A 25,878-nucleotide genomic window follows, 5' to 3' on the forward strand; every position below is an offset into this window, starting at 1 on the left:
ATACCTTGAGCCACATTACAGTAGAATTTAGGGTCTCGGGGTCCCTGAGGCATGCACCAGGTGTTTAGATAAGCACAGAGATAGGAGAGTAGTAGATGAAACAGGAAAAGTGTGGTAGATCAGAGACATACCTTGAGCCACATTACAGTAGAATTTAGGGTCTCGGGGTCCCTGAGGCATGCACCAGGTGTTTAGATAAGCACAGACACCACATTTGAACCGAAATTGTGTTATATATGTATTATTTCTCCCCTGTACCTGGTGATAAAGAGAAAGAATACTGCCCACATGTTTCCTGTGTGTCATAGGTAAATAAGAATGGCATGAGCAGGTGACTGGAAATTTTCCCTTCCTGTATTACTTTCTAAAGGAAGGAGCAGAGGAAAGAGTTAAATTAGAATCATTCATCCTCTATGGCGCAGTCATCTTTTCTGGAATTGAGTGCACTTATGCTGGAAATATCAAACATGTATGAAAATGATTATTGCATTTATATCGTATATGTTTTAGAAATATTTGTATAGTAGTCAGCGTCTAGAAAATGTGGCAGATTGGCTTTGTAAGAATATCGAGTAACTAGTATTTAATTTTTTTCTGAATTTGGAGATGATTATTAAACTTTACCGAATAGATAAAGAATATCATCAGTCGAAAAATTTTACTGCATTCACACACAAAAAAGGAACATTTTCTAACCCATTCATTAAAGAATGCAACGTTATTTTTTCATGAAAGAATAGATATGTCAGAAGTATTTATTTGTTTTTCATGAATATTTTATTTCATTCCAGGGGAACAGCCTGACCTTCCCCCAATGGATGTCCAAGTTTTATTTGATTAACCACTTTATAACAGCTAAGTAAAATTGTTTCTGTAAAAGATAAAGTACACATTCACTGTTAAATTTTTACAAACTAGTCTTTAATAGTAAATAATGTGTATGTTTGCAGAGCATGAAAAGCACTGAACCATTTCATATCACTTAGACAGGTGATGTTTTATACATGAATAAAAAGTTTGTGGCCATTTTCCTTGTACAAAGATTTATGTCCAATATAGGTTGGAAATGCTTTACATTTTAGTAATGTATGTGATATTTTGAGGTATTTTGTAGATGAACTAAAATCACACAGATATATATTTTAATCAGTTAGCTTTAAAACTGGTGCCAGAAAATTACATGTTAACTGTCCTGTAAGAATTTTGCAATGCATCTTTCTCTACCTGGACACTGAATGCCAGGTCCTCCATAACCCAGACTTTGAAACCTGCCAGCAACTGGGTTATAAGAGAAAAGAAAATTAAGGGATGTGAATGTTTTGTTCGAGGCCAAATGCTTTGGGTTTGGGAATACATCGTTGAAGTTTGGAAGGTCATAGGTTTTTCCCACAATTCAGATTACACCCAAATAATGACAATCTTTCAACCTATTTGTCATGGTGTGGTTGTATACCCTTTCAGCCTATTTGTCATGGTTTGGTAGGATACAAAGTTATTTCTCATCATAGAATTTCTTTGTTCTTTGTGCCGAGGTGAAAGTATTCCATTTTAAAGTCAATATAAAGTGTGTTGAAAGTGTAGTCTACGTTGCAAGTGTTGAAATGTATTTCATTTTCTGTCAAAGCACTTCCTTTGAATATTACCGTTGCTTAACATCTTTCTTTCCATTCTTTCTTTTTTTCATTCATGATTGCCATTTGCCACATCAGTTAGGTAACATTAGGAACAGATGAAGAAATGACCTCATTCATCTCCATCCAGTCTCTTGCAGTCATGCATAATCTTTTCTGTCATATACTTCTTTTCAATATTTGTTTGTTGTTTTCTGCATTAGTGAAGTAATGCCATTAACAGACAAAGAACAGCCTAAATTCATTCGTATCCATTCTCTGACCACTTCATGTAGTCTAGTTCAACTCATGACACACAACTCTACTAGTAGAGCACATTGCTCATTGTGTTTAGTGCTATGCACTGCTCTTACCCTTCTAAATGTTCAAACCCTGATAACTCGTTGTCTTTCACTCCATCCTTCTGTTTCCCTTTACGTCTTCCCCTGAAACTTGTTATATTAAGAGAAATAAAGAGGCTTGGGAGTTAGCTTGAAATTGAATGCGTAAAGAATTTATTGTTCAGAAAAAACAAAAAAAAAAAAAGCTTGAAATTAATTAGTGAAGGGTTTTTGAATTAGAAAAATTATAAAGCAGATATATCAGTCATTAGTGATGAAGAAATTTCGATTTTTCAAAACTAAATGAGTCAGAAATCAGTATGTCTTAGAAGTTGGTGACTAAGAATGAATTTGCAAATATAAGTAATGCCGTTTTTCATGCAGTCGCAATTTCCAGTAGAGATAATGAAATTATCAGGTTTAGAAAATTTATGAATATGGTAGCAAATGAAAAATTCAGGAGATAGTTAACATATTGATAACACAAACATTTTGATAAGTGTGAGTGTAGTAACACCAAGCTGTGTATGAAAGAATTCCGTTTTAGAACTTGATGCCAGAGGATGTAAACAGAAATATGTTAATGTGCCCACCTAGAAATCTGTGATAGAAATGACAAATTTCAGATATGCAAATTGGATATGAATATAGGTTCATGCACCCACAAAGCAAAACCCAAATAGATATCTTTTTATGATATGAATGATCAAGGGTATAGGAATAAGGAGAAATGTAGTTTTAAACTTAAACATCCAGTTCCAGTGGAGTATAAGAAAATTCAATAACCAGTTAAGAAAACAATGGAATTGCAGAATGGAGAGGGAATAACAATTACAATAGATATGGTAATAGACCTGCAGAAAGATTTAATGGAGATGGAGACCATTTCATGAAGAGCAGAGACAGAAGCACGGGAATAAAAAGTCAAAAAATAATTGGAGAAATAGTGAACTCAGTAGAGAAGCCACAGAAAAAACAGTCAAGAAAGACCAAAATATGATGGAGTGAAGGCTCTGGAAGCACTTAAAAATGTGTGGAAGGAGATAATGTTATCTGGGACGGCAAGCAGTATAATATGGATGCGAGGCATGGGCTATAGATAAGGCAGTGTGGAGGAGGGTGGATGTGTTTGAAATGAAATGTTTGAGGACATGGTGTGAGGTGTTTTTTGTTCAGTAACTAAAGAAAGGATGAGAGATGTGTGGTAATAAAAAAGACTGGTTGAGGGTGCTGAAATAGTTTGGTCATATGGAAAGAATGAGTGAAGAAAGGATATATATATGTGAAGAGGATGTATGTACAAGAAGTGGAGGGAACAAGGAAAATGAGAGACCAGAGATGGAATGGAGTGAAAAAGATTCTGAGTAATATGGGCCTGAACATGCAGGAGGGTGAAAGGCATGCACAGGATAGAGTGATGTGAAATGATGTGATATACAATTAGTTGTTGGTAGGCAGCCAATGACCAGGAAGGTGTATTACCCTTACTCCCCGCCTGAGTATCAGGAGGGTTGAAGACAGCTGCGTAGTGAGCCAGCACTTAGTGGCTGTCAAGTTACACTTCTCTGACCCAGGTAGCTGTCTTTTCTTTCTCCCTCATGCAAACATACAATCTCTCCTTGTCACTTAACATTGAACTCACACAACTCATTCTTTTTGACTCTAGGTTTCCTTGTGGTGAGTAGTGTGTGCTTGCCCTGGCTTTTGGCAAAATGATAGCAGCAATAGTAGTAGTTGGTAGAACCATTGGGAAGGAGCATTTGGTGGATGTAGTCAGCAGGAATGTTAGGTAAGAGCTTCTGCAAACACCACTAAAGTTGCCCTCTGCCGGTGACCCTTTAAGGATGAAGCAATAAAGGATAAGAAGCAGCAGTGGGGTTCACTAGATTCTATGGCCATGCCCCTCAGGGAGTTCCATTTGCGAACAGGCATCAGTTATAGATAGACATTTGGTATACAGGGGCTGACATGCTGTCAGTGGACTGAACCGGAGCTTGTGAGGCATCCAAGTAAACCATGGAAAGTTCTGTGGGGCCTGGTTGTTGATAAGGAGCTGTGGTTTCAGGGTATTGCACATGACAGCTAGAGAATGGATGTGAGCAGATGTGGCCTTTCTTTGTCAGTTTTTGAGGCGACCTCACTAACACATGAAATGATCAAGTATGAAAAAACTTATCATCTACGGCAAAAACCATAATGGTACAGTGGTGTGAACCAACATTGGCAAGAACATGAAACACATAGGAAATATGAATACAGGAGAACAAGATGGAATGAAAACTTGAGCAAAAACTGCCCGGATTATGACACAGAAACCCACCAGCTTAATGTAATTCTTAATAGAGAACCTTATTTGAATAAGGAAAGTCTTAGCAGAAATGGAAAAGAGCAATAGGAAAATCACACACGATTGAAATAAAGAGCATTTCTTAAAAAGGTATATGAATTAGGGAAGAACTTACTAAAAAATCTTTGTCTTGACACCCATTCCATCCAGGAACTCCCATCAAGGTCGTGGCCCCAGCAGAAATCTCCACTCATACATGCGTCCCTTCCCATTCCCTGCAATCTTCCCCCAATCCTCTCCCTCCAGTGCTCTTCTCTATTTCCCCATGTAAGGGGTCGTCTTCTCTCACCAACCCTTTTAATCATACTATCATACCCTTTCTTTGTAAACTCCTGATCTAGCATTCTTTCCACATGCCCTAACTACCTCAAAGTATTTCATTTCACCCACTCTATCACTGCACATTTCATTCCCTGCCTTAACCAGTCTCACATACATTGCCTTATTACCTTCTTCATTCCATCTAGTCATACTATATGTTCTTCACAAATAACTCATTTCCAAATAGGGATTTTTGACCTCTGTGGCTCATGCACAGATACGTAAATTACAATATACTATGCCATTGCCTGAGCTTAAGTTGAATGTTTTAATGGAAGAAAGTCCTCATTCACTCTTATTTTCTAGTTGTAGTGTGAAATAAATCAAAACTGCAGGCCCCACAGACCTTTCCCATGGTTTCTTCTGGATGCTTCACATACCCTGGTTTAGCCCATTGACATAATGTTACCCCCTGTATAGCACATCACTCCAGTTTACTCTCCTATGCATGCCTTTTACCCTCCTGCATGTTCAGGTCTCAAGCATTTGGAATCTTTTACACAGCATCTTTCCATCCCCAGTCGTATCCTCCTCTTTATCCTCTTCTATTTTGACATATCCTCTTTCTCAACATTTCATTGATCATTTGTCTCCATATGTCCAAACTATTTCAGCACACCCCCTTCAGCTCTCTCACCTACACTCAGTCTCATCAGCAAACAAAAATTAACTCACCTTTCAGGCCCATTTACCTCCAACAAACTGCATATCTCATCCCTCTCTCTGAGACACTTGCATTCACTTCCCTCACCACCTGATTCATAAACATATCAAATAGCCATGATTAAATCACACTTCCCTGCTGCAGATGCAACCTTCATCCCGAAGCACTCACCCTCCTCTCGACTACTAGTACACATGCTGCTTTTTATAGCTTTCCTCTGGAACCATGTATTTCATGATCCATGTGCTTATGATTACATTGATTTTATTTACCCCCTCTTTAGTAGTTTATCAGATTCTTCAGTCACCACTCTTGAAGCCACATTACTCCTTCCCAGTCTAATGCTTTGTGTATGCCACTACCTTCTATCACCACTTTCTGATACATCTTGCCAGCCACACTCAGCAGACTTGTACCTCAGTAATTAGAATACTGTTCTATATCCCTATGCCTTGATATACAGTGTTGCTATACTGTTATTCCACTAATCCTCAGGCACCTCACTATGAACCACTCATACTTTGCAAATCCTCTCTTACTGGTCAACACAATCACCCTCTTGTGAAGAAATTCAAGTGCAATCCCATATGCTCCAGCTCCCCACTTCATCTTCCACAGTGCTTTCAAAAGGGATTTCTTTTTTCTTTTATAGATAAAAATTTGACCAGGGCATGTGAAAAGTCTGGGGTGAACCATGGCAAGGCCTATGGGGCCTGAATGTAGATAGGGAGCTGTGGTTTCAGTGCATTACACTTGATAGCTAGGGACTGAGTGTGAGTGAATGTAGCCCTTTTTTGTCTGTTTTCCTAGAGCTACCTCTGACGCTGAGGGTGGTGATGCTGTTTCCTGTGGGGCGGGATGGCATCAGGAATGGATGAGGACAAGCAAGTATGAACATGTACAAATGTATATGTATATGTTGATGCATGTTTAGATATTTATGTATATACATGTATATGTGAGCGGATGGGCTGTTCTTTTTTTCATGGCACTATCTCGCTGACATGGGAAGCAACAATCAAGTATGTATACATGTGTGTATAGGAGTGGATGGGTCTTTCTTCTTTTGTTTCCTGGCATTACCTCGTTGACACGGGAAACTGCGATCAAGTATAGTAATTATGATAATAATATTAAATTTTCTTCAGTAAGGCATGTGTGTTTACAATCTTGCTTTTTTTTTTTTTTTTTTTTTTCTTTTTTTTCTAAGGAATACATTACCACAAAAAGATAATTATATTTCCAAGACTGCTGATTGATGATGCAGTAGCAGTAACAAAAGGAAAAACATGTAAGCATAGGAAGACAACTACATTTTCATATATTTCATATCAATATTAGTTTATTTTGAAGGACGAGTTGTTTTTTAGCTTATGTAGGGACTGTTATGAACTAACTATGAGTGAAAGTTGATGCATATGCTTGACCCAAGCACTGTACCTGACTGCCATTGTTCATAAGATATTAATTTAATACATAATTTTGAAAGAACTTTTGTCTTCATCTCCTTAATATTGCAGTAAATCTCATGGTATATTTAAACATCAATATTTATATTGCACACTTTAATCTGTTACATATAAAATGGGATTTTACCTACAGTATACACTAGGTTATTAAATCAAAGTAAATATTTCCAACAGTATTAATAAATGGTAATTGAACACTGTAATGCTTTTTTGCCACAGTTAACACATAATATATTGGATAATGCTAATGCAGATATCACCGACCACAGCAACCTCCCAAAAAAAGAACTAGATGAATGTACACAAGTACATTATTTACAGTACTACAAAATACACCATTCCCAACATGACAGTTGTAATGGCAGTGTGATATGTTGTTAAGTTGATGACCCTTCATCTAAGAAAACTGATTCTTTGCATCATCTTGCAAACAAGAACAATTATATTCTTGTAATACAATACAAAAGCTTGCTTGCTTTATTTTTCCCTGAAAATACTTTTTGTACAGAAAATAGAATCAAAGAATGAACATTTTATAACCATATTTCTAGTAAAGCCCAAACTGTGTTATTGATATATAAATTGCACCTCAGAAATTATTTTGTAATGGAGTAAATTAATGATAAACTAATAGTATATCTAATGAAGAATCTATAATTTTTGAATGAATCTTAAAATTTCATGCAAATATTTTGTTTCATAAATTAAAATAATGCACTGAATATATTTTACACTTGGTACATTTATACAGCTGAAGCACCCTCAACCAAAAGAATTGTTCAGAGCATTGCTTACAAAAAAAATTTCTGTAGGATATTAACTTATGTACAGTCCACGTCGGAAAACCTTACAAAATAGTTTCCTAATATCAGCATCTTCAAAGCATAAGCACACTATTAAAGGAGTTCGATTGTCAGTATACATTATATCATTTTATTTAAGTTTGAAAATATCATCATGGTTTTAAAAATGTAGAAACAAATGAATGTATATATTTGTAATCAATTATTGCTTTGTCAGGAACAAAATTTTAGGCTTTTAAAAAAATCCAAGTGCATTAATATGCCCTTGATAGAGTGAGTAATGTATGATTTTACATGGTCAATTATCCTTATTTCTTTATTTTTTTGTTTCAAGCTTCTTCACACAATAATTGTAGACTGAACTTTAACCCATTCACTGCAAACTTGACTTTGGTCCACTTAATATACTAAACTTGGCACCTATATGTTCACACCATGTTTGTTAAAATGGCGACAAAATTCCCAGAGATCATGAGCTTCACTAAAAGAAAAGAAAGGAAAAGGGATCATTTACCCACTAGATATCCTAGCAGAATATGAAATCTTACTGCAGTAATGAAAACTATGCTAGAGTTTACATTGAAATTTTCATTCTAAATTTCACTCATTTCATCTAAAATAGTTTAATATGTGAACTAATATTTGTTAATAGAAACAATAAAAGTGTTAACTTTAAATGATATTGAGACATTAACATAACAGACGAGAAAAATATAATAGCCTGATCGCACATCCAGGCAGCTCTGATAAGCTAATGTCAATCTCATGAGGTGCCTTACATTGATGGTATAACCAAGGATATTCAAACTAGTCCTACATTTTTGTAATTAAGTAAGAGTATTATGTTCACTGTTACAGCATTCCCCTGGGGAAAGTGTGATTTTTCCTGTCAACAGTGGATGGGCTAATGAAAATCTGTAAACTAACTGAAATTAAGTTTTTACCATTTTTTTTCTTAGGTAATTACAACTTCAGTTTATTTGTAAACATATGCTACATTACCTATGTATAAAAATAGCTTCTGAAATTAATGAACTTCAGTATCATAAAGTTTATGACACAGATTTGATCCCTTAATGTTTATTTTAGTCATTCAAATAGTTCTTAATTGATCAATGAAATCCAGCTGCAATTTACAATTATATATCTGCAATTTCTGCAAAAAATTATTCAACTATTGAAAAATAATTATCAAAATAGTTTTATCTGTGATCAACATTCAGTCTGGCAGTGTTTAACAAGTTACATGGAAGATCCAGGGAAAATATATCTTTGGGAAACATAACAGTACCCCACCATGCAGAAGCACAGTGGTTTCCCTTAAAAAAGAATAACATGGTATTCATATCAAAAATATGTATAATTCCACAAGCCTTCTAATTAAAGTCAATATGCCATTCTAAGAGGAAATATGATTAAAAGAAGATAAATGTATCAGCCATAGAAATTCTAAAGAGGAAAACATATTTAAGGAATGATCAATTTTCAAAATGTATACGAGGCCAAGAAATCGTCTCATTTGGAAAAATGAGTATGCCATGATATATGTCTTTACATGGTACATATAAGTTTGATTTTCCTATCATTCAGCATTCCTGAGTGATACTACTTGAAAAAACTTTTAAGTAATTTGCAAACTTGGGAGTTCCTGTGATGTAAATATGAAGTTTCCTCATTTATTGTTCTTAATTATCATGCTATGAGAATGTGTTCATGTATGGACACAGGTGATAACAGTGTTCCACACAAACTTTGTATATTAATGGAAATGTATGTCAGTTTTTTTTAGACTCCTTATTATAGAACATTCAATGGTTTAATGACAACATTCAGCATTCTCAGCTGGCTCTTTATTCATATATACAGTTACACTCATAAGATTCTCTGACAGTAAAACACATTTTAATGGAATGTGTTCTTTTCACTTTAGAGTGGAGATCAAATTCATTACATGGCAGGTCCAAGAATAAATTGCTTGCTGACATCTATCATATTGACAGGTTAATGGAATTTTTAAAGCAAATTAATATGTATTATAAATTTTAACGATTTCTATTTTATTATATTTGTAAGTGGCCTTTTTGTCTGTTTTTCTGGCGGGGGTAGCGATGCTGTTTCGTGTTGGGCGGGATAGTGCTAGGAATGGATGAAGGCAAGCATGAATATGTACATGTGTAAATATGTATATGTCTGTATATATATATGTATATAAGTGGGAGTGAGGAGCTGGAAATCTGACCTTCCCATTTTTAATTTTCCAAAAATTGGAACAGAGAAGTGGGCCAAGTGAGGATATTCCTCTAAGGCTCATTCCTCTGTTCTTAACACTACCTCGCTAACATGTGAAATGGTGAATATGTATGTATGGAAATGAGTGGATGGTCCATTCTTTGTCTCTTTCCTGGCGCTACTTCACTGATGCGGGAAATGGCGATCAGTTTGATAATAATAAAAATACATATACATATATCCCTGGGAATAGGGGAGAAAAAATACTTCCCACGTATTTCCTGTGTGTCATAGAAGGCGACTGAAAGGGGGGGGGGGGGGCTGGAAATCCTACCCTCTCTCTTTTTTTTTTTTCCAAAAGAAGGAACCTCACCCTCAAAGGCCCAGTCCTCTGTTCTTAACGCTACCTCGCTAACACGGGAAATGGCGAATAGTTTGAAAGAAAAAAGAACATGTACATATGTGTATATTTTTTATTAAAATAAATTTCTAAGATAGAATATTTTTAATCTGTATTAAGAGCACTGAGTAGCCTTAGATGCTCTAGTGCTTGGCTTATAAGTCTAAATTTTATAATCCTCTACAATCTCACAAGATTCACTTATGTAAACATTCAGATCAGAGTCCAATTTTACCGATGTTACTTCACAGTATCAGAATCGCCCAAAAAATTTTAAGGAAGAGGTTCAAACCGTCAATCCCTTGTTACCAATTTATGAATATAGTAATGGGTAGATCACTATTGTAATGAAAAAGCGATTACTTTTAGAATATTACTGTGTGCCTTTAACTTAAAATATGATGCTTGTTTACCACAACCCATATCCAGAGGATTTTAGTATAGTTTAGATCCAAGAACAGTGCTTACACCATTTTCACAAAATTCACCATAGTTCCATCAAACAAAAATACACAACCGTGAATAAAAAAAACAGGATTATCAGTAATTGCTGTATTCCATGTCATACATACAATGCACAGTAGCTTATGCAAAATCTTCAACATATGCTATGGTCACAACAGGTATTCTTTGCTGATTTCAGTATTCATTGATAATAGTACTGTATATGCATAATGACTCACCAAAGTGAAATAATTTTTTTTCCAGAATCTCTTTTTTTTTTTTTTTTTTTTTTTTTTTTTCCCCCAAAAGAAGGAACAGAGAAGGGGGCCAGGTGAGGGTATTCCCTCAAAGGCCCAGTCCTCTGTTCTTAACGCTACCTCGCTATCGCGGGAAATGGCGAATAGTATGAAAAAAAAAAAAAAAAAATTATAGCTGTTCCACGTACTATCAGTCATTCACTCCGTAATGACAAGAATACAAAGCATATAGTGGTGAATGTAACTGTCATAGTGCCTACAGCTTTCACAGCAAAAGCCCTGAATTCAGCTGACCATATAAGACAAGACATTTTAAATATCTTAACCTAAAATGGGATTGAAATTATTTTCTTCGATTTTCGATAAAATCTAAGTAACAGGAGACTAGAACTGTGATGGGTATGCTGACAGATACAGTAAGCCAACCATTACTGAGTTGTGAAAGGGTCAGCATTTTGTAGGCAATATTCATCAGTTTCTCAACATGCTTTTCATTTTTCAGTAAGATTATGATAGTTGGACCTTGCATTGTTTGTGATGAGATTGGAATTTTTAGTTTCATTTCCATTTATATGTGCTGGATCGATGAGTACCCTTTCAAATGGTCTTATTATGGGTGCAGATAAGGCATGTGACTCATTATGAATTACAGATCCCATGATTTTTATCTCTTTACAAGTCTTTTAGCGTTTACAAATAAAGGACCTGAACTTTTCCAGTATTAATATAATGTGATTAATAAGAGAGTGATGAACAAGAGATGGGAATTCATTATTGTGTATGGTATTTTGAAATAATGCTTTACACTGTTTTATTCCAGAAGAAATTAATATTGAGTGACCGCATTGTAGTGCCCTTTTTAGTATACATTTCATCATTATACTCAGTCCAATGGTCTCCAAACTGATCTACCTAGGTCACACACTAACACACACACACACATTTTTTTCATACTTGATTGCTGTTTAATATGACCTCTTTTCCTACACATTCCTCAATTTTCCCAGAACATTTGCATGTGTATGTGAACGGATGTGCCTTTCTTCATCTGTTTCCTGGCACTACCTTGCTAATGTGGGAGATGGCAATCAGGTATGAAAAAAATAGAGAGGTATTACTGAACTCCCCTTGCATGAAGTTACGCCACAAGTGAAAAGTCACCTTTAGCAAGGCTGATCATTGAGAGTACAGTCTCATCAAAAAGTTCACTCCAAAGGAGTCTGCATTTCCCAGCTATTGGAATTGATACAGCCTTGGGTTGCAAGAACCTTTAGAAATGTCTTAGGTTGCACCAGGACTATTTCATAGAAATTAGTCTTTGGGTAATTATAAAATTTTCGTACACTTGCCACCTACCTCCCTCAGTGCAGTCCATTCGAACCCCAACCATACTGCTGCAGAGAAAAGTTTTATACTTTTTTAGGGCTTTTCTTTACTAATGGATAATGCATAGGAAAATCATGTTTAATAAACTTTGTTGTATGGAGGGGTCGCTGCCGTAAGTCACTCCGCCATACATCATTTTGCATTAACATTGATTTCCAATGAAAGTAAAGGGGATCAACTTAACTAAATGATTTCCAATGAAAGTAAAGGGGATCAACATACCTAAAATTGCACACTGTTTGGGGAAGAACAGTCTTTCAAGTGTGATTTGGCATCATGCTGTATCTCAACCCAAGACTTTCTTCCTCCTAGTGTTTAAGTAATGTAGTGGATGTACATTGTGAGTGCTTCTTTACACTGCATCCTGTTAAACATCCCTACATCTTACAACCATGAGGGGAGAACCTGGTGCCAGTGGAAAGCTGTCCTGTGTTTGCAAGAGGCAGCAAAGTCAATGTGAAAGTTGACGAGATAAAGTGCAGTTGAAATGAAGAATGGGTTTTTGAGATTGTGTGTCAGCTTGGAATATGTCTGACGACTGTGTATACCTTAGTCAAGACCACTGATGAGATTATGGCAAGCTCAACCAGTCCATTTCCAAGGTAAGAATAATAAAACCTGTTTATATTTCTTTTTATTGTTTGTGTGTTACATATATACATTTGTTGTGGGTTTTAGGTACATATATGTGGTGTTGGACATGTGTTAAGAATGTAGCTCAAGCTAACTATAGTATTCCTTATTGGGAATTCTTTGTTTCACTGTATTGCCTTTTTTCGGAATGTGACATGGATGCACATTGGACCCCTGTATCAGAATTGGGCCTCGAATAGACCACCTGGATCCCACTGGAACACATTTGTGATGTAAACAGACATTTCCAAAAAAGTCTGTTACATTCCAAATTTAGTCTGGTAAGGCCCCAATGTACTAAGTTGTTGGCTGCCATTTAAGAGTTAAATCTTAGCTGCTTTGTGGTAATTTTCAATACACAGTTTCGCAGGATATGTTAAATACATACGTGCAGTTCTTACTCCATAGATTTCTTACAGATATCTTCATTTTCCTTATTGCCTTTGTTGCAGACTCTCAGTCTCTTCTTGATCAATGTCTTGGCTCAAGCATTATCCTCCAGCTTGTTGTTTTGGCCAAGTCTGAGGTTTCCTGAGAAACTGTAAACTGTAGGGATAATTTAGGTATATGAAACAGTTCACTGACAGTTGTTGGGTAGAACTTATCCCATGATACATACTTTAACATCTGTTGTTAAGCTGACCTCATCCTATGATACAAACTTTGGCATATGTTGTTGAGTATACTTCATCCTCTTCTACCAATTATTTGCTGTTAAAATTTCTTAGAGAGAGGTCCTGGTATTGTTGGTACTGTGTTGGTGTAATGCTGTTGTAGAACTTTATTAATATGTTGCCCGCATACGACAAAAGTAGACTTTGGTCTTGTTGATGGAGCACACACTTACATACCTTGTACATTTCACTCACATATTTGAGAGTAAGGTCTAACACAGATGTTGCATGTCATACTCAAGTCGTTTAGTCCAAATGGTTGAAATCACCCAGGATGTTCCCTCAACAGTTATAACAAATTGGTATATATATTTTTGGTTGGGGTCAACCTGAATATTTCTGAGTTGTAGGTATATAAAATGTTTCTTTTTAGGTCACAGAGTTGGGGCACCCTATTTTTACTTATAGGCAGTAAATTCAGTAATAACTGAGTGACAGAATTGATACTTAAAGATACTGCTATCCCTTCCTTTGAGTACACAAAGATACTGCTATCTCTTCCTTTGAGTACACAATGGAAGGGGGATTGTTGATGTAGAACTCTCACAAATAACTAATATTCCTTACTTTGTAGCCTTTGATCATATCACTAACTTCTCAAAGGTAGTGATGAGGTTAGGAATGGTCTGTGGAGCTTGACTGAATGGTGGGACTAGTTATAGCGCATTATACTATAGCTAGAGACTGGATGTGAGCAAAGAAAGAGGCTGATGTTTTGTCTGTTTCTGGTACTAGCTCACGAAAGTGGGATATGTGTATCCTCTGTGTTAAACAGGGCAGGAATAGGGAGCTGAAAATCCTTCCCTCCTGTAGTACTTAACAAAACAGGGAACAGAGGAGGCCAAGCAAGGATTTTTTCCTAAGAGGCTCAGTCATCTGTTGTGGATGCTACCTCACTTACCAGAGTATGTGGGTAACAGCAGACATACATGAAATACAGAAATATATACCGGCATACATAACTCTTTCCCACCTTAGCGAGGTATTAACAGATCCAGAAGAACAGTGGTGTTGTTCACACTTCCAGTCCATTAATTCAACAAAGCTTGAGTCTACCATCCACAGATAAGCCCCACAGACTAACTCCATAGTTTACCGTGACATCTTTACAAATCTAGTATAGTATCGATAATCAAAAGAATCATTATTAAGCTAATATAACAAATAATGCCTTATTTAATTTATAATTCTTCCATGAAGAGTGTGGCAATAAATTGAATCTGTTGCTTTTTTCCCTAGCTGTGTTTATGGTGTACAGTTTTCAAATGACATTATGTGGTAGTTGCTAAAATCCATAAAATTAAAAAATTTGACCATCGCTGGTTTTTGAGTCCCAATATTTTGAACATAATTAAGTTGCAACTGGCAAAAAATTTAGCAGCATGTTAAGTACACCATGAAAACAAAATTATGTAATTTATTGAGTCATTGATGTTTGATGCATACAAAAATGAGGCTTTTCCTCACCATCATTAGTGCAAGCGGAATCCACTTTCTTTTCTGTGAAAATGTGTCCAATCTATTAAACAGCTGGTCTACATAGGCATCTCCTATATAGGATCAAGTCAATAAGCAGGTAAGAAAGAATAAATGTTCAGTTCAGAAAAAAAATTGTTTATAATGAGTATAAAATAGAAATAAATTTCTGAATGTATCAGTAATAATTGTGCAATATTCTCCCAAAATACCTCTATAAAACCACAACATGAAGGTCCTTTCACATGTAGTCGACCTCATAATCACATCACAACACCCTGACACTAAAGTGGCAACAACAAACATGCAGCACTACATTACATTACTTTTAACAATAGCTCTCCCAGAACAAATTGTTTGTATTTCTATAGGTGTTCAACCATTCCTTTAAGTGCAGACAGACACATATCCAGCTTACACCCTCCAGTTACCTTCAAGAGAACAATCACTGAGCATAACACAGCTACTCTAGACATCACATACAACACACAAGACAGTAGCTCCCCAGACCCATAAAGCAACATACTAAGTAAATGCCCTCAAAACATGCATCAGATTTGGACAAGGAAAATAATCTCCGAATATTCACTACAAATAATTTTTCTCCTCCACTTTGCCTTACCTACATAGTTCTCCACCTTATCAAAAGTAAATATAATAAGGCTGCAAACCTCACAAAACTATATTCTCTGAACCATCACATACTGCCTAGCAACCACAAACACTGAACATTAACTTACAGAGTGAAACGAAGATCCTCTCAGTACAGTCCTATGTGAATATTCATAGCACTCAATTCTATCGAACAGTACTAAAACCCTCCCTCCCAAACCTCTCCAAACTAACCATCAACCATGTGGTAGAAATAAAGAGCTTATCCACATTCATACTTCAGCAACATCTACTCGCAGATCCAACCCCATCAAATATGATGCTGACAAAAACACACATGCTGAAAAAACCAACAAGCACTAAACTAATGCCCTCTCAACTCAGTCTCAACACAAGACACACACACAACAGAAACTACACTCCACAAACAAGCACTGCAATACCTTCCCATCTACGCTCCAGACATCACCCAAACCTACAACACTACCAGCTCCATTTTCCGTGCACTCTATACAAATATATGCACATACATCATCACTACACTTTATGACCTATGGTCTTGATCAGTGGACATCATCTTCCTGAGTGCTGCAGGAACCTCCAAGTGCAGGAAGTATGTTGAAATGGTGTTTGTCACGTTGTAGGGATGGGTGATGTCCAGAGCATTTCGAGAAAGTGTGACTTATGTTTGTCTGGGGACTGTGGTTTCTGATGTGCGTGTCTGGTTTCTCGAGTTTATGAATGAGTTAGGAGGTTGATTGTTTAGTGATTATTGGGTTATTTCAGCAAGTATGTGTTTTATTTGTTGAAAGTTGGGGGATCTGTGAGTAAGAGTTTCCTGAAATATGAGGTAGGGATAAGCTTTTCATTTCTTTGAGGGGGTTGTTGGTTAGTTATGGAGTGGTTTCTGTAGGAGGGGTCAGGAGCTTTTGTATAGAATTAGGTGCCAAGCATGTTGAGGTGGGACTGTATTGGAAAGGGTGTGTAATGTCACCATGGTTATTCTATTTATATATGGTTGGGGTGGTGAGGAAGGTATATGCAAGAGGCTTGAATAGGGGAGCAAGTATGCAGTCTGTGAAGGATGAGATGGCCTGGGAAGTGAATCAATTGTTGTTTGCAGATAATACAAGACTGATGGTAGATTCCAGTGAGAAACTGCATAAGTTGGTGACTGAGTTTGAAAGTGTGTGTAAAAGGAGACAGTTGAGAGTGAATGAGAATAAAAGCAAGGTTAGGTTCAGCAGGTTTGAGAGAAAGGTATGGTCTAGACAGCCGATGAGGTTGCATTTAAATTAAATGGTCTGGACATATGGAGAGAATGGGTGAGGAAAGGGTGACAAAGAAGACGTGTCAGAAGTGGATTGACAAAAAGAAAGGGTCAACCAAACTGGAGTTTGATGATAGGATGGTGTGAAAAAGGTTATGAGTGCTCAGGGTCTAAACATGTGGGATGGTGGAAGACATGGGATAGAGTTAATTTCAGCAATAAGGTATACAGGGGGAAACATCCTGTTTGGTGAAGTGAATCAACCAGGTAAAACCATGGAAAGGCCTGTGGAGCCTGGTTGTGGATAGCAGGCTGTATTTTCAGTCCATTACACATAACAGTTAGGGAATAGATGTTAGTGAGAGGCCTTTGTTTCATCTGTTCCTGTATTACCTCATGAACATGGGAAATGATGAATAAGAATGAAAGAATAGAAAAAGAAACATGAAGGGCCATCATATGTAGATGGCTTCAAAGTCACATCATAACACCCTGGCACCAAAATGGCACAACAAAGATGTAGCACTAAATTACACAACTGGAACAGTTGCTACCAAGAACAGAATGTCTGCATCTCCAGAGAAGTCTTCCCCAAACAGCCACATGCTCTAGTCACCTTGCATTGGCAGTTACTTCCACTGAATATAACACCAACCATTTGAGGCATCACATATGGAACATGACATTCACTCCCCACATCAGTAAGATCAACACAAAAGCAACACTCAATGGCATCAAATGTGGACAACAAAAATAATCCATGACCATCCTCTACAAATGGTTTATCCACTCTAAACCATACCTCATTTGTCTGGTTTTCCACCCTTTCAGAAGCAAATATAACAAAATTGCAAACCACACAAAATAGTGCCCTTACGATAATCACTGGTTGCTTAGCAGTCATGAACAATCATGAACACAACACCATCACCGTGAAACATAGATCCTACCAATACAGTTCCACCTCAGCATGCTCAACCTGCACCCAGTATTATGCAATAACACAAGGCCCCTCCACCCCAAACCACTCTATAACTAACCACCAACCACCAGGTAGAGATAAAAAGCTTACCCCTGCCTCATACTTCAGTAATCTCTACTCATAGAACTCCCTTCCCTAGTAAACATAACATTGACAAAACAGATACACACTAAACTGACCTGGCAATCACTAGACGACTTACCTCTCAACTCGGTCTTAAACTCCACTCCACCACAAATACACCCATTTGAAGCCTCATTTTCTAGACAAAAGTTGCACTCTCCCATCATTGCTCTGGACATCACCCACCACTACAAACACTGTTTCAACAACTCCCAAGACCCTTCGTGCCTATGATGGAACTTCCATAAAGAAGACACTAAACACTTACTAAATTGCCATGCACTCTCTGCCTATACATACACACACAGCATCACAACACTTTGTGGCTTGTGGTCCCAACCAGTGGATGAGTGCTGCAGGAGCCTCATCAAGACAGAAGGGACTCCTTGGACAGGAAGTAAGTATAGGAAACAAGATTACCTCTAAGGGATAAAGAAATCAACATAAAAGTTGAGAATTATGAGTTCTGTATATTAAGTGCTTCCACTATAACAATATCATGTAAGTTAAACACAAAAATATTAAATTCATCTTCAATGAAGCTTTCAGTTTAATGAACACGAACTTGGCAAAATAAGACACTTAATGGTCCTGCAGAACTGTGCAATAGCCACAAGTTTTCCATTAGGGGTAGTAATCAGTTTCACTGAACCACTTTTAAGAATATTTTTTGCAGGTCTTGTTGATGATAAATGGCAATATGGATAACTTAGTCACTCAAAATTCATATAATGTTCTAAAGTCAATTTCATATCAAATAGCTTCAAATGTCAACCTTAAACACTATTGTTTGAGAAGTAATGAGTCATACTGTTCCCCCTCCATAGAAAGATATCGATTTATTAAAATGAATACAGAAAAATTTACTGTCCCATCTATAACAATATTTCAATTACAAACAAAAAATGAACATTCCTATCATTTTATAACAGCTTTTGTAAAACAGCAGTCAAATCGACAAGAAACGAAACAAAAATTCAGCTATAAACAGTGTCTAGATGAAACATATCAAGACACAAAACCCAAGAGTTGATCTGTATTGCACAAGATGGCATGAGGGAGGATGTGTCATCTTTGTCTTAGTAAGCAAATATTACTCCCAAATGTACATAATACTTAATACAACAAATTCTGACTTAATTTGTCATGGTGATGCTCCATTTTATAATAATTTTGCCAACTGTTTAAAAAACAAACATGCAGAACACTTACACTATATGGCAGGAAACACCGGTTGCTCACAGTATACCTTGTTGAACGTTACCCTTCTTTACTGTTTACCCATGCTTCTGGTAAAGTCTTTGCTAATTTTATAATTGATAATACTGCCACTTATAACTATATTTGAACTTGCACCTGATTCACAAGAATAAAATAAATCTCTTCATCTTCATAAAATTTTTCAACAAGTAAATTATTCACAGTTAATTACAATAATGACTTAGATGATCAACAAGCTTTACATATCCTATGTTACCTCAAACCATCATCTATGACTTGCATTTAATGTCGTAACAGTAACACTCCTGAAATCACAAATACTCATATTTTCTACTACAATTTACCATGGTAGTAGATACAACAAGTCAAAGCTTAATAAAAGATATAGTTATAAGGCCATTACAAACCCACAAAATACACTTTGATAATATTTTTTTTATGAAAGTAAGAAAGTGACATATACCTTAAGAGTATCAACAGCTGCTTGGCACCTATATCAACACTTCAGTCACTGTGTTCTTTCTTCTTTGTAGTAACTTTTGAAATTACTGTAGATGCTCCAGACCCAACAGTACTTGCAACAGTGCCTGCTGTTCCAGCAACCACTGATCCAGCAGTCCCTACAACTCCTGCACCCACATTGTATGTTGTCCCTGCAACCCACTTGACACCAGACACACCAGCACCAACTGTAGTTGAACCTAAAAGAAAATTGGGTTCAATTAACCATTTCATATCTGAAGAAACCTTTTACCTCTTTCATAGCCAAGAACCCAAATTTCTGTCATTTAAAACATGAGTAGTCCCTGAGGGATACCCACCATGAAAGTGTAGAGGTGATCAAATGTCAGCGCTGTTATTTAACAACCTACGTTGATAAGTATAGCCCATTCAAAAAGGCCATACCTGGAGGGATATTAAAAAAAAAATGAAAAATTCTCAGGCAGTGTCCGAGTTAGAAGTCACTATGACCCCTAGGGGTTAGGACACACTAACTCCCTGCTTGCCGATGGTGGAATTGATTCAACCATTGCTACCAGCACTAGAAACCTGCTTGTTCAGTCCCATGCCTGCCCTAGAACAATTGGTTATTTTGCATTGAAAATGATGTAGCCATCCCCTTTACCATCAGGGACAGCATAATTCTCTGATCACTGACATCGGCCCAATGGCAGTCACCACTGATCAAGACAGAGGTTTTTCGAAAAAAGAAGGCTGCAGGAGTGGAAGCAACAAACCAAGAAAACACAAAGTTGCAACAGGTTGGTAAAACTTGCATGTGGTATTTGAAAAATACTTCCCATTTCTGGCTCGATCAATACTTACCAACAGCATATATCCCTGAGGCTACTCCTGTCACTGCCCTTTTTAAGTAGCCTGGCTGCTGTTCTGGCTTAGTGTCAGGAGGTGTGGTGGGTGTTGTAGGTCCACTCTGTTCAGAGCCTTCTGTAGAGCTTGCTGCTGATGATGCAGAAGTAACTGCAGATGCATCAGAATCCTAAAAAATTTACAATTGATAGCAAAGAAATATTTTTTTTTTTTTTTTTTTTTTTTTTTTTTTTTATACTTTGTCGCTGTCTCCCGCGTTTGCGAGGTAGCGCAAGGAAACAGACGAAAGAAATGGCCCAACCCCCCCCATACACATGTACATACACACGTCCACACACGCAATATACATACCTACACAGCTTTCCATGGTTTACCCCAGACGCTTCACATGCCTTGATTCAATCCACTGACAGCACGTCAACCCCTGTATACCACATCGCTCCAATTCACTCTATTCCTTGCCCTCCTTTCACCCTCCTGCATGTTCAGGCCCCGATCACACAAAATCCTTTTCACTCCATCTTTCCACCTCCAATTTGGTCTCCCTCTTCTCCTCGTTCCCTCCACCTCCGACACATATATCCTCTTGGTCAATCTTTCCTCACTCATTCTCTCCATGTGCCCAAACCACTTCAAAACACCCTCTTCTGCTCTCTCAACCACGCTCTTTTTATTTCCACACATCCCTCTTACCCTTACGTTACTTACTCGATCAAACCACCTCACACCACACATTGTCCTCAAACATCTCATTTCCAGCACATCCATCCTCCTGCGCACAACTCTATCCATAGCCCACGCCTCGCAACCATACAACATTGTTGGAACCACTATTCCTTCAAACATACCCATTTTTGCTTTCTGGGATAATGTTCTCGACTTCCACACATTTTTCAAGGCTCCCAAAATTTTCGCCCCCTCCCCCACCCTATGATCCACTTCCGCTTCCATGGTTCCATCCGCTGACAGATCCACTCCCAGATATCTAAAACACTTCACTTCCTCCAGCCTCTCACCATTCAAACTCACCTCCCAATTGACTTGACCCTCAACCCTACTGTACCTAATAACCTTGCTCTTATTGACATTCACTCTTAACTTTCTTCTTCCACACACTTTACCAAACTCCGTCACCAGCTTCTGCAGTTTCTCACATGAATCCGCCACCAGCGCTGTATCATCAGCGAACAACAACTGACTCACTTCCCAAGCTCTCTCATCCCCAACAGACTTCATACTTGCCCCTCTTTCCAAAACTCTTGCATTTACCTCCCTAACAACCCCATCCATAAACAAATTAAACAACCATGGAGACATCACACACCCCTGCCGCAAACCTACATTCACTGAGAACCAATCACTTTCCTCTCTTCCTACACGTACACATGCCTTACATCCTCGATAAAAACTTTTCACTGCTTCTAACAACTTGCCTCCCACACCATATATTCTTAATACCTTTTTTCTTGACACTGTGTATACTAATGCCAAAGCTATCCTTATTTCGGAGGAATGTTTGAACATATGCAAATAAAAGAATTTTAAAGATGCTACAGTGAAGCTTATGAAAAAACGAAATGTTCAGAAAACTGATCATCAAAACTTTTTTGTTACTTGTTTTTGGATGATAGACTATGAACAAGTAATTATTCTCGGTAATTACGAAGTTTAATGGCACCCCCCTTAATAACTTTATTAAAAAATAAAGAACACCCGTGACTTTGTTAAGAAATGTTTGTATACTTTAAAATAGGACAGGGGGAGCATGACCTGAAACACTTTCCCTATTTATCACTCAGCAATCATAAATATGTAGAGATGGGAGGGCTATCAGGTTTAATACAGCACAGGTATGTCAATGTGATAGTACTGATGAAGGAAGAGGTAAATGTTTTGGATTTTGATGCAAGGGAATGAAAATTCATGATGGGAGATTTCAGTGCAAGAATGGGTGAGATAGCAAATAAAGGGTGTATGTTGCCTAGTACTGTGTTTAGATAAAGGACTGGTGAATGATTGTAATGGTTTGATGGGTCACACAATTACTGAGTGGCTGTTGGCAACTCAAGGGTGGGCCATTTTGACAACTATTTTTTGGACCTCTCTACCCTTTCATGTTCTTCCGTATAGCTCTGACCTAGCACATTTTAAGACAGTTTTTTTTCACTTCCGCAAACTTTGTAGATATTTTCCCTTGTCTATTCTTTTCCCCTCATTAACCTCTCTATATTTCAGTTACAGCCCAGCCTTGATGTGGACTTCTGTCTGTGACTGAAGCCTGCAACTATCTTTTTGTTAATAGGGTACAAGTTCAAGCTGAGAATATAAAGTCATCTTTTACTACTATTAATACAGGTTGGCCTTGGGGTTCTGTTTTGTCTGCATTTTTCTTTTTTCACATTATATCCTTACTGCTTGTTCCAAAGACTGTAAAATATATATGCTGACAAAACTGTAATTATTATTTTGGCTGTGGGAGATAAATTGCAAATATTTTATCATTGTCATGACCATATCTTTCTCTGAATGTGAAACTATCTAGAGTTATGAAAAATAATGATGTGGTTGAACTGCATTGTATGACAGCTTTTTAGTAACTGGGTGACAAGAATCTTAACTGGTCTGATCACATTAAATTTGTTGAAAAATGCAAACAGAGGCAATAGTACAATTCAGTATAGGCTGTATATTTCTACAAGCTGGAGAAAGTGTATCAATTATAATTTCTTTGGTTGAATTCAAACAAAATTGAGTGTTAATTGACATTTATCAACAAGCTACAATAGCAGTTTATTAATCCAATGAAAAACTGATGTAACTTGCACATATTGTGTATGACCCCAACTTACAAGTGGTTCATGTTCGTGGTCCGTGTTTGCGAATCGAAGTTTATATAAATGACAATAATTCTCATAAAATTTGAGTAAATACCAATACCCAACTGTAATATCATAAATATATTCTAAAATGCACAAATTCAATTAAACATTATTTACGGAAGAAAAATTCCAGTAATTCCATGGTTTGTAATAATGAGTGATCATTTCTGACACTAATAATTAAAGTGTTTTCTTTTTTAGCTCATTTGTTCACATGGGTATTGGCAGGTCAGACTTGTAAGTAGGGGACTTCCAGTAATTAAAGACCATACATGAATAAGTAATTAAAATGAATGAGATATGGAAAAAAGACTGGCAGCTATTCCCTATATAATGCTGATATAGGGAGAAACTTCTTACAAAGCTTAGTCCATCTATGCAATGGTGATTTACCAAAAAAACAACTGTTTGTGTATAGTATTAATGAGAAATGTTAAAACTAAATGGCTGAGGAATGCTTTACTATTGTGGGTAAGTGTCCTTTACCATATTATATAACTGTGCTGTGATACCATTGTATAGCTGCTTAACTACAGTGGGTTAATAGATTCTGGTATCTATTCATCTATAATCATGTTCAACAGAGATGTAGTCTCCTATTCACATGAAATAGAATTACGTGTTTAGAGCCGCCATATCACACAGCTCGTATATCACTGACCCATTCAGGCCATGCATGGTTTTCACGTGTTACCAGTACGTCTCACGTTGTTAGCCATCAACAACCCACGTTAAATTACAGGCCAGTGTTGTAGTTAATACCTCACAGGCCTTCATGCGACTCCTCCCGACGTGTCACCCCCTCCATGTGGTGACCTTAAACCACCTCCAGGAGGACACTGGATACTTAAAAAATGCCTTAAGACTATGACATGGCAATGGCACCCCGTTAATTCCCCATGCGTGACATTTCACTGTATATTTACCGGTCTGATGTAGCCGTAGAGTCCCTTTATGTAGCTCGTCATTTCTTCTGTAGAGCAAGGCAGCGCTACACCAGGAAGCTAACGGCCTTCTCGTAACCTGATTTGCTGTTGAAAGGGTAAGTTCGGCTGTAAACAAAGTCGTACCCTGCTAACTGGACCCCCAATCACCCTCAAATAGGCAGATGCAAGCAAGATCCAACTACTAATACTACTAGCCACGTACTCTTTTTAAAGTTCTAAAGCTAAATTTGTCATTGTCAGTGCTAAATAGAGGGGGAAAGATGGAGAAATCAACATGATAATAACAAACCCTCCCTGCCTTGTTTACTTTGCACAGCTGCGCGTGGCAGATCGTCCAACCTTGGCTCTGATTGGTGGAAAAGCTCCACACTGGACCAATGGGAGGCGGCGATGCAAATACAAATGGCAGCGATATGACGTTTAGCAACTACAGTGCCAGACAACCCACGTGCTGCCACTTGTAGCTAACGCCGTAAATTGACAGCATTTATCAGAATTGAATATACCTCTCGTAGGACATCGTCCCATAATCAAATGTCGAGTTTATTTTGGGCGTTGTTGGCCGACATTCTAAATTTAAACCCCGTGTGCATGACGAATATCCTCCATAGGTTCAACGACTTATCGCCCTCTGAGCACGACGATTTTAACCCCATTGTACGATGTCTTGAGTGGCCGTGCTCGTCGAGGGGTTAAGATAGCAAGCAGACACACACACACACATGAGGCAGACGTCGACTACATGTTGCATTGTTGGCTTTATCTCCCCTTTTCTTCAGATACTCGAAATTCACTCCCATGCTAAATTTTTACCTACATTTCCTTGACATGTTGGGGCATTGCTTTTTGTCCTCAGTGGGTTTTGGACATTGAATGGAAGGAGGCAAATATAGAAAAGGAACAGGTCACATGTCTGTTTATGGATTTTGATCATTTATGTAATTGTTTGTGGAGTAGCTGGTGATAACTGGCTACCTGTTACACAACCAAGGTAGGCACGCAGCACGTAACTTGCGAGTCTAAACTTAAATTGGTGCATCATGCCGGTGGCCCAGTTAATTTCGGTCCCACAGGAACTGTCAGTATCCAACTCGCATTTCATGATGGCTGCAAATGTAAGTTGGTTCTGTCTTGTCTCTTGTTTAACGTAATAATTGGTTAATTCTGTCTCGTCTCTTGTTTCTCAGAATAACTACGTATGTCATTGTCTCATGTTTAACACGATTTTGCTGGTTAGTGGTTTAATGTATGTGAGGTTATGTGCCTTTCTGTATTTTACTTTGCAAGTCTATTTCAGTATTGTTATACGACTGTAATATTTTTATATGTTGTATGTGCTTGTGTTATACTATTATATATTCATGAGTTATTGCACGAGGCTTGCACAATCTTCTGCACTGCCTGATGGTAAAACAATTAATGTAACAAGTGCAACATACAGTGTTAATGCTGAACACGATA

General features: G+C 37.4%; 2 protein-coding genes and 1 long non-coding RNA gene across 4 annotated transcripts in view; 2 read left to right on the forward strand and 1 right to left on the reverse strand.

Annotated features, from left to right (window-relative positions):
- Cap-H2 (Chromosome associated protein H2) overlaps nucleotides 1-6,774 on the forward strand; it is a 46,620-nt gene extending 39,846 nt beyond the window's left edge. For both annotated transcript variants that reach the window (XR_011711920.1, XR_011711921.1), the window contains one exon: nucleotides 792-6,774. The gene's annotated coding sequence lies outside the window, so the exon portion shown is untranslated. The remainder of the gene's footprint in view (nucleotides 1-791) is intronic.
- A 59-nt stretch (nucleotides 6,775-6,833) lies between these two features.
- Nucleotides 6,834-24,501, reverse strand: LOC139745734 (uncharacterized). The gene is made up of 3 exons (XM_071656246.1): nucleotides 24,397-24,501; nucleotides 20,589-20,760; nucleotides 6,834-19,963 (listed from the first exon to the last, which is right to left on the reverse strand). The coding sequence occupies exons 1-3, from the start codon at nucleotides 24,436-24,438 to the stop codon at nucleotides 19,767-19,769; spliced, it is 411 nt and encodes a 136-aa protein (XP_071512347.1). The 5' UTR covers nucleotides 24,439-24,501; the 3' UTR covers nucleotides 6,834-19,766.
- Nucleotides 12,736-24,403, forward strand: LOC139745736 (uncharacterized). Its single transcript, XR_011711924.1, has 3 exons — nucleotides 12,736-12,873; nucleotides 20,395-20,524; nucleotides 22,827-24,403. It is a non-coding gene; the product is annotated as an uncharacterized lncRNA (long non-coding RNA).
- Nucleotides 24,502-25,878: the final 1,377 nt, after the last annotated feature.

This window comes from Panulirus ornatus, chromosome 62 (assembly GCF_036320965.1).
Source record: "Panulirus ornatus isolate Po-2019 chromosome 62, ASM3632096v1, whole genome shotgun sequence".
NCBI lineage: Eukaryota > Metazoa > Arthropoda > Malacostraca > Decapoda > Palinuridae > Panulirus > Panulirus ornatus.

Excerpts from the sequence above, each read along its gene's own strand:
- LOC139745734 (XM_071656246.1), bottom strand. The coding sequence starts at position 24,438 with ATGACGAGCTACATAAAGGGACTCTACGGCTACATCAGACCG. Across the intron at positions 20,761-24,396 it reads TCTACGGCTACATCAGACCG|GATTCTGATGCATCTGCAGT; the intron begins GTAAATATACAG and ends TAAATTTTTTAG. Across the intron at positions 19,964-20,588 it reads CTCAGGGATATATGCTGTTG|GTTCAACTACAGTTGGTGCT; the intron begins GTAAGTATTGAT and ends ATTTTCTTTTAG.